Here is a 9,311-nt window from a genome sequence, read left to right on the forward strand (position 1 = left end):
CACGTGGATCACCACGTGGTATATAACCTACAAAAGCTCAATAATTTATAATTGCATTCCTTCTCTTAACTGTTTGAATTTCAATAGCTAAATGACAAAGCTCTGTATAGGACACGTGAGGAATGAAAAACTGAAATATAATCGCTGCTTCATTCGTGTTTCAAGTTCTTAAGGCAGGCTGGTTTTAGCATTACAGTGAATTAAAATGACAAAGGGATACTTATATCACAGTTTTTTCATCCCTCACATAACCCATATGACTCATATAGAAATCTGATTCACAGTCACTGTTCAGCCATTGAAACCGAAGCAGGTGAGAGAAGAAATTTGATTGTAAATTATTTTGCAGTTGTCCTATACATGGTGATCCATGTACAGTAATACCTTATGCATCATAACAAAGAAGAAAATGCACAACCAAAAATTGGATGCCTATACTCCTTTAATGCCCAAGGATCAAAAGAATTTTTTTTTTTTTTTTTTTGCTAAGCATTTTTCCTAGACTGATCCTCTTAATGCAATAAAGTTCAATTCAGAAGCAGACATAAATTTGTTTCTTGAGTGTAATGATAAGCGGTTCCTTTAACTTCTTTACATCTGTACCATGTTGCAAAATAAGTTTTTTGCTTCAAGGATGTAGGATCGAATCCCAGCCATGGCAGTCACTTTTTGACAGAGGTGAAAAGCAAGGCGCCTGTGCGCAGTTGCAATATCAGTTACACGCTAAAGAACTCCAGGTGGTCGCAATTTCCGGAGCCCCTCACTATGGCGTCTCTCATTCGTAAACCAAACCAAGCTTTTCACTGTTATTACCATCCCAAGCTGTTGTGCTGTAGCTTTGTCATTTACTTTTATACAACACTGTTTGCATTATTTTAACAAGGTAGCAGACCATGCCAAGCTAAGTCTCACATCATCTGATAACTGGCCTTTAGCAAAATAATCAAAACAATATCTGCGTCTTGCCCTACCTTTCAATGTCACTGTGAAAAAAACTCTTCAGAACTTCTGCTTCCAGTGTTGCAGATGATATAATAAGACGAAGGTCGGGCCTTTTAAGCAGTATCTTCTTCATAAGCCCCAAAGATGTGTCAGTCAAGAGAGTTCTTTCATGCGCTTCATCCAGCATAAGAACAGAGTATGAGGGCAGGAGTGGGCTGGCCATTATTTCATTCAGAAGAATTCCTTCTGTCATAAACTGCAATAAAACAGCATCATGTTCACTGATGTCAATGCATTCAATTTCAGCATGTGCTTCAGCATTGCAGGCACTCTGCACCAGCTTAGAAACATGATTTTTTTTTTATAATAAATGCTGCTTACTTTGATCTTCGTTCTTTCCTTGTCAGAGCAGTCATCAAACCGCACACAGTAGCCAACTTCTTGTCCTACCAAACAACCTTTCTCTTCAGCTACTCTCCTGGCCAGCTATGAACAAAGAGGAAAAATGTGAATGCACCAGAGAAAAAATAGGCATGCTTGACAAGAATAGTACACACTGATATGGCCGCCACTCTTCTCGGCTGCGTGACTCCAATCACTTTGCCCTTCTGCGCCCAGCCTGCTTCCATCAAGTACTGGAATAACCGCACAATACAGTATAGTGAGTGTGCACGCACAGCCTATAATCAAATCCTCACCTGAGGAATTTGAGTACTTTTGCCGCTTCCAGTTTCACCAGTAACAATTAAAACTCTGTGTTTCTCCAAGAGATACAAGATGTCTATACGATTCTGCAAGACACAGCGTAAATAAAAAAAAATATTTAACTGTAAGATTCACCATGTGTATGTAAATTGCTTACTTTGAATACTGGCAGCCGTTCCCTCTGCTGGCTGATAGACAGGGACACATTTGGGTTGTACACATAATTGGTGTACTCCGCAGAACCACTTCTGTCTTCTATTATCCATTCCTCGTTCAAAAATTCATTTTCTCCCCCTAAATCAACGCCAATATGTAAACAAACTGGGGACCTCAAGCATGCTAATTGAGACTCACCTGGTTTCTGAAAAACTGGTCTCTGAAACATTGTTTTGTTGCACCAGTTGATGCAGTTAACGAGGTTAGCGTTAAACGAACGACAGGAGCACCAGTTGCTCTGGGCATGAAGTGAAATAAAGTACGCTAAAATGACATCCTTATTGTACACTATGCAAGAAATATAATGAAAAACTGTCAAGACTATTCAAAACTACACGTCAAATCACCGTGGATCATAGAGCAAAGAAAGGAAAGCATGGAGGTTTTGATCAAGCCGTGCATCAAACGAAACTTGCGCGCACAAAGTTCTTTCCTTTCTCCATGCGCGCACACTGGAAGACCGACATTGATTATGACGACGATGATGATATTCGTAGTCAACTTCCTTTTTTAACTTGCGATCAATTAAAACGCTAAAAATATGTTAACCTCAAACACTTAAAATTTAAAAAATATTTAGCAAATTTATATCTTCAAAACTATTGGTGCAATCGTCGCCGAGAAAACGAGGTAGTGAGCAGACGATGTCTTCATAGACGTATGCAAGATATTGATATCTCTGTATCATACCGTGCTCTGAATTTCTAGAGCACTGATGATGATGATGATGGGGCTATCTCTCTGCATCGAAAAAAGGGGGGGGGGGGGGGGGGGGGCACGGCGTGCGCCCTAGCCGTGTACATGCTACCAAGCCGTGTACCATGCTACCAAGAGCTGTTCGAAGCGACGCAGGGACTTCGAGTCGCGAGTCTGCTTCTTCGTAGCGCGCTGCAGGGATTGTGATTGCTTCCTCACTACAATGAAAACGTGCAAGAGTACTATTCGAGGCCTCAAATATATTGAGTACCTGCGCATGAGTTATTTGCAAACACGCGCGCCCACACACATGCAGTTTTTTAGTGGCAAAAAGCAAATAACTTTACAGCATATTGCGGCGCGTAAACGTTGATGTTTGGAATTAAGCTGTGAACAAGATGTTACTTATGGCGAATTCCAAACGCAGAACTGGAGCAGCGCGCACGCTCCATCACAGAACGCCTCAATCCAGCGGAGAGCACGCATGGGAGCACGCTCCCAGACTCTGCGTTTCGAATACTCTTGCTCTGGCCGGAGCAAGTAGGTGGCGCTCGCGAGCAAACGGAGACGGAGAAAGTACCCATCATTCCTTGCACTTGCCCGCGCTTTTCGTGCGCTCGCGTCGTCTGCTTTGCAAGCCTGCAGCCTTTCTTCCCTTTGATATGAAGGTTACACCCGCCGTTTACGCAATTATATCCTCCTTGCTCGAAGAGCCGAGCGCGGACACACACGGTAAGACTCCTTCAGCACTTTCTTTAATATGGAAGAAAACTTCGGTTCACGTACCGAATGTTTGCAGTCTTCCAGAGCCGAGCTGTAACGTGCGCGGCTTTGAGTTTACACGGACGATGGACATATAAATAGTTGATTCTTGATTCTTCGACAGATGAGTCGGAACTGCTGCTCTCCGACTCGCTGTCCTCAAGCAAAGCGAGCGCAAGAGCGCGACGCGAATCACCATCCATGGCGGCGGCAAATACTGATCGTCTGCTATGGAGCGGCGCGTTGCAGAGACAGCCAACGCGGCGAGCCACCGGAAATGTATGCGCTAGCTAGTGCATGCGCAAGCGTCGCTCGGAAAGTCACGTCACGCAAACTTCCGGTCGGTTCCCCCGATTTCGGCCATAGAGTTTCTTACTCTTACCTAGAGGGAAAGCTGTGCTGCCGTCTATGGGAGTTAACATGGAGTTTCCAGACGGCCAGTTCAGCCACCATGGGCGCTCAAAGCATCATGGGCCGGTGAGCTACCGAGTGCAGAACTACAACTTTTGGCCAAAACTAATGCAAAGATAAACGTTGTCCTACCGTAAATAATGTCCTAAGATTGAATATTGTGACTATAAATTGCAAAAAGAGAGAGAAACAGAATGCCAGTGTGAGATTTATCCAATATAAGCGATGGCCCTTTCTCCTATTGGCTTAGTTTTGAGCAGCACAAATACCAATATTTCGCACTTAATAGGCAAACTTTGAAATAAAAAATGTATTGAAAATATTTATCGTTGTGCCATCACTTAAGGAAGTTTTTAGTGGCATTTCGGGAAACAGAAACCATTTATTGGCGACGTCTGCTTTTGCGCCTTCGCTACTATGGCTTTCGCGGTCTATGTACGCAGCTTCAGATGATGATGATAACGAAAAAAAAACATTGCAGTAACGCCACTCCACGTACTCGAGAAAAACCGACTGTCCCGCAACAAGTAGCACACCGGCCCATGATTCTTAGCGCGCCCATGGTGGCTGAAGTGCAGCGCCCTCAGCTTTCCCTCTAGTTAGTGTAAGGAACTCTATGATTTCGGCGGAGCAGTTTTGACTGCTCCGCGGAGCGACCCTTGCTCGGCAATTGCTCCCGTTCTGCGTTTGGAAGACGCGATCCGTGTTCCGGATCTGCGTTTGGAAGACAATTGCTCCGAAAGGAGCAGAAAACGTTGCTCTGGAAGTGCTCCTGCTCTGTGATTGGAATTCACCATTAGCTTACGGATACGTCACTATATATATAGCTATATATATATATATATATATATATATATATATATATATATATATATATATATATATATATATATGCAGATAAATGAAGGGGAAATGAGGGTGCTCGTTATAATACATGAAGGAAAGAAGCCAGCAGTCGGCGAGGCCAAGGAAAGCATGGGGGATTATGTTTTATGTCTTTTCTTTTTAATTTTTACTTGGATAATCACAGAAATGAGTAATGTAATCTGCTTAGGGGAAAGATAATTAAACACAAAGTAGAAGAAAAAACAACGTGCCGATGGTGGGAACCGAGCCCACGACCTCCGAATATCGCGTCCGGTGCTCTTCCAACTGAGCTACATCGGCCGCTGTCCCCCCTGCTACTTGCTTGGGTAGTTATGTTGTCTGTATACGAACCTTGAGAGTGTTCACCAGCGCCACCCTTCATATATATATATGTGCAAAAGCGGCTGATTGAGCCAAGTAAACGACACAGCAAATCTTCAGCACTCCCTCCGCTGCCTCTCAAGCCAAACCAGCCCATACATCACAGCTAGGGAAAAAGAAGAAAGGAAGCAAGCGTGCATACTGCTTTACCGAGGGCAGCTCCAAGCCGTCACTCGTTTGAAACCACGCTGTCTACGTTGGCTAGCCTGCCTTCCCCTAAAGCCCCTTTATTGAGGGGCTTTACCCGCCCCTCCTTTCAACCTCTCCCCACTAATAGGGAAAAAAATACAGAAGAAAGCGTGCGTGCTGTTAAGTGCGGACGGCTATAGATGCTCTCCCTCCGCCAGCTCGAAGCCGCGCTCCGACGGCCAAGCACTTTTCTCACTGCCCCAGTAGAATAAAAAAAAAAAAGAAAAAAAAAACCGTCGACAGGGCACACAGAAGCGACGTAGTAGCTCTACGTCACTTTTGTGCGTCACTTCTGTGTCACGTGATTGCGCGGTCACTATCTGCAATAATCCCCTCCCTTTCCAGAGCACGGCTGCTCAATCACCGTGAACGCGCAATCACGTGACACAAAAGTGACGTGGGGCTACTACGTCACTTTTGCGTGTCCTGTCGACGTTGTTTTTTTTTGTTTGTTTTTTTTTGTTTTTAATTCTACTGGGGCACTGAGAAAAGCGCTTGGCCGTCGGAGCGCGGCTTCGAGCTGGCGGAGGGAGAGCATCTAGCCGTCCGCACGCTTTCTTCTGTATTTTTTTTTCCTATTAGTGAGGAGAGGTTTGAAAGGAGGGGTGGGTAAAGGGGCTTTAGGGGTGGGCAGGCTAGCCAACGTAGACAGCGTGGTTTCAAACAAGTGACGGCTTGGAGCTGCCCTCGGTAAAGCAGTATGCACGCTTGCTCCCTTTCTTCTTCTACTGAGGCAGTGAGAAAAGCGCTTGGCTGTCGGAGCGCGGCTTTCGAGCTGGCGGAGGGAGAGCATACTAGCCGTCGGCACTTAACAGCACGCACGCTTTCTTCTGTATTTTTCTTCTGTAAAGCGCTCGTGGCAGTTAGTTTTGTCCATGCCATAGGGAACCAAAGCTGGAGTTTGCTCCGCGACGCCAGCGCTCGGTTTCCAGCGGAGCGGAGAGGAACTACAAAACCTACGCGCATCCGCGCCCGCGATGCGCGCGGCTGTCTGCAGAGTCTGCGCCGCCCGCTCGCTCGGGAGCGCGTGATACAGGCAGCCGCACGTGCACGCGGAGCGGGAGAAGGAGAGTGAGGACGAGGGGGGACGGTCGTTCGTCTGTGCGCACAAAGCCGGCGCTCTTTGCCAGTGGTGTTTCTTATTTTTGCTTTTTTCTGTGCCCCGGTTGACATAGAGGCTGGCTGGAGGCACGCTCTTTATCGGTGCTTTCGAAAGTGAGAAATTATGATTAATTGATCGCCGCGGACATTGTTTTCAAAGAGCGCTTGTTGGCAGGCTCAGACAAAAAAAAAACATGAACGCGAATTCGGTACTCGAAGGCAGAGGCAAGCGACAGGTATTTTGAAGGACTTGCGGCGGCATCTCTTGATGTCTCTTCCATGTTGTTCAGAGAATGAAGGGTCCAGCCTTCTCCTTGAGAATTGATACGCGTGTACACAGCGACGAGTGTTCCGGGCGCTGGTTGGGGAGCTTCCTTTTCATTTGTGACTGCTCACTTGAAAATGGCCTATTCAACTCTTTGGGGACAGACGTTTTAGGCGATGCTGCCGGCGCCGTGGTGCCTGCTTTCGGCGCGTTTAGGACGCGTTCCCTACAAAGGCACAAAGCATGCCGCCTTACCCTTTGGTTCCTGCTGACAGCGGTCAGGGGGAGTTCGCTGCTGTGGCGCTGCCATCCGAAATCAATGACTTATCTACATTTAACGATGAGAGGTTTCTTAACGACCTGGATCATTGACGAGAAGCCGAGGCATGCCATATTTTCGGCAGTTTCCTCTCTCCGCGAGACGAAGAGCGAGGAAATGCCTGACGACATTTCATGCAGGCGGGGACATCTCTCCAAGTAAACCTTTGTCTTCTTAATTCCACAGCTAGGCTGTGCAATCCCTAGTTCAGTTATCTCCCCTAGCGAATGCGCAGTTTTGAGCTCCCGAAGCAGGATAGCGTATGAGGATAGAACCATTAACATATGTGTTTTCCCTTTATAAGCGCCGAGTGATGGCATTAATGACATATATCTGTTTCTTGAGGCCGACTTGGTTCCGCGATGGCTGCTGCGGCACCGCCAGTTACAAACAGAGGTGCGAGATACGAGCGGTACGAGATACCTAAAAAAAACAACGACAACCATCGTTTCAACACGAAAGAGAGAAAAACACTTTCACGAGTTTTGCGAAAAAGCGCGCTGTCACTTTTTCATTCGTTTTTTTTTCTTGCCCCCTTTGTTGGAGCGCGACGGCGGCCAGAATGCGGCCGGAGGAGGAGAGAAACAACCGAGCGCGCGCGCGCAAACACGTGCTGGAAGGCAGCGCGGAGCAGACGACAGCATGCTTTTCTATAGGGAACCAAAGCTGGAGTTTGCTCCGCGACGCCAGCGCTCGGTTTCCAGCGGAGCGGAGAGGAACTACAAAACCTACGCGCATCCGCGCCCGCGCATCCGCGCCCGCGCAGCGCGCGGCTGTCTGCGGAGTCTGCGCAGCCCGCTCGCTCGGGAGCGCGTGCTACAGGCAGCCGCACGTGCACGCGGAGCGGGAGAAAGAGAGTGAGGACGAGGGGGGATGGTCGTGCGTCTGTGCGCGCAAAGCCGGCGCTCTTTGCCAGTGGTGTTTCTTATTTTTGCTTTTTTCTGTGCCCCGGCTGACATAGAGGCTGGCTGGAGGCACGCTTTTTATCGGTGCTTTCGAAAGTGAGAAATTATGACTAAATGATCGCCGCGGACATTGTTTTCAAAGAGCGCTTCTTGGCAGGCTCAGACAAAAAAAACAACAACAACAACATGAACTCGAATTCGGTACTCGAAGGCAGAGGCAAGCGACAGGTATTTTGAAGGACTTGAGGCGGCACCACTTGATGTCACTTCCATGTTGCTCAGGGAATGAAGGGTCCAGCCTTCTCGTTGAGAATTGATACGCGTGTACACAGCGACGAGTGCTCCGGGCGCTGGTTGGGGAGCTTCCTTTCCATTTGTGACTGCTCACTTGAAAGGAGCCTATTAAACTCTTTGGGGACAGACGTTTTAGGCGATGCTGCCGGCGCCGTGGTGCCTGTTTTCGGCGCGTTTAGGACGCGTTCCCTACAAAGGCACAAAGCATGCCGCCTTGTATACCCTTTGGCTCCTGCTGACAGTGGTCAGGGGGAGTTCGCTGCTGTGGCGCTGCCATCCGAAATCAATGACTTATCTACCTTTAACGATGAGAGGTTTCTTAACGACCTGGATCACTGACGAGAAGCCGAGGCATGCCAATTTTTCGGCAGTTTCCTCTCTCCGCGAGACGAAGAACGAGCAAATGCCTGACGACTTTTCATGCAGGCGGGGACATCTCTCCAAGTAAACCTTTGTCTTCTCAATTCCACAGCTACGCTGTGCAATCCCTATTTCAGTTATCTCTATCGAATGCGCAGTTTTGAGCTCCCGAAGCAGGATCGCGTATGAGGATAGAACGATTGACGTATGTGTTTTCCCTTTATAAGCGCCGAGTGATGGCATTAATGACATATATCTGTTTCTTGAGGCCGGCTTGGTTCCGCGATGGCTGCTGCGGCACCGCCAGTTACAAACAGAGGTGCGAGATACCTAAAAAGAAAACCGACAACCATCGTTTCAACACGAAAGGGAGAAGAGAGAAAAACACTTTCACGAGTTTTGCGAAAAAGCGCGCCATCACTTTTTCATTCCAGTTTTTCTTTCTTGCCCCCTTTGTTAGAGCGCGACGGCGGCCACAATGCGGCCGGAGGAGGAGAGAAACAACCGAGCGCGCGCGCGCAAACACGTGCTGGAAAGCAGCGCGGAGCAGACGACAGCATGCTTTTCTATGAGGCGGGGAGCAGACGACGCGGCCGGGCTGCGCGTAGATTTTGACGTGGTCTCCATGGAGGGCGCTGACGCACAGAGCGGCGCAGCGCCTCCTGGCCCAGGTTTTGGCCGCACTGCGCGGAGGTTTTGACGGGGTCTCCATAGAGGGCGCTGACGGACAGAACGGCGCAGCGCCCCCTGGCCCAGGGTCCGCACTTAACAGCACGCACGCTTTCTTCTGTATTTTTTTCCTATTAGTGGGGAGAGGTTGAAAGGAGGGGCGGGTAAAGCCCCTCAATAAAGGGGCTTTAGGGGCGGGCAGGCTAGCCAGCGTAGACAGCGTGGTTTC

The 9,311-nt window shown here is 48.1% G+C and overlaps 1 protein-coding gene across 3 annotated transcripts in view; it reads right to left on the reverse strand.

Moving 5' to 3' along the window:
* The window catches only part of LOC146205727 (putative ATP-dependent RNA helicase DHX35), a 28,172-nt gene extending 25,809 nt beyond the window's left edge, over positions 1-2,363 (reverse strand). The window contains exons 1-6 of one of the 3 annotated variants that reach the window (XM_084590385.1): positions 2,002-2,357; positions 1,805-1,941; positions 1,641-1,733; positions 1,500-1,577; positions 1,324-1,428; positions 972-1,198 (exon numbers count right to left, since the gene is read on the reverse strand). In XM_084590385.1, the coding sequence (XP_084446511.1) occupies positions 972-1,198; positions 1,324-1,428; positions 1,500-1,577; positions 1,641-1,733; positions 1,805-1,941; positions 2,002-2,032 (671 nt within the window). In that variant the 5' untranslated portion in view covers positions 2,033-2,357. Of the gene's footprint in view, positions 1-971; positions 1,199-1,323; positions 1,429-1,499; positions 1,578-1,640; positions 1,734-1,804; positions 1,942-2,001 lie in introns of all 3 variants that reach the window. The other 2 variants (XM_084590382.1, XM_084590383.1) reach the window with 2 other exon arrangements.
* Between the last annotated feature and the right edge of the window lie 6,948 nt (positions 2,364-9,311).

The sequence above is a fragment of the Amblyomma maculatum genome, chromosome 1 (genome assembly GCF_055883805.1).
Source record: "Amblyomma maculatum isolate TAMU_Amacu chromosome 1, ASM5588380v1, whole genome shotgun sequence".
NCBI lineage: Eukaryota > Metazoa > Arthropoda > Arachnida > Ixodida > Ixodidae > Amblyomma > Amblyomma maculatum.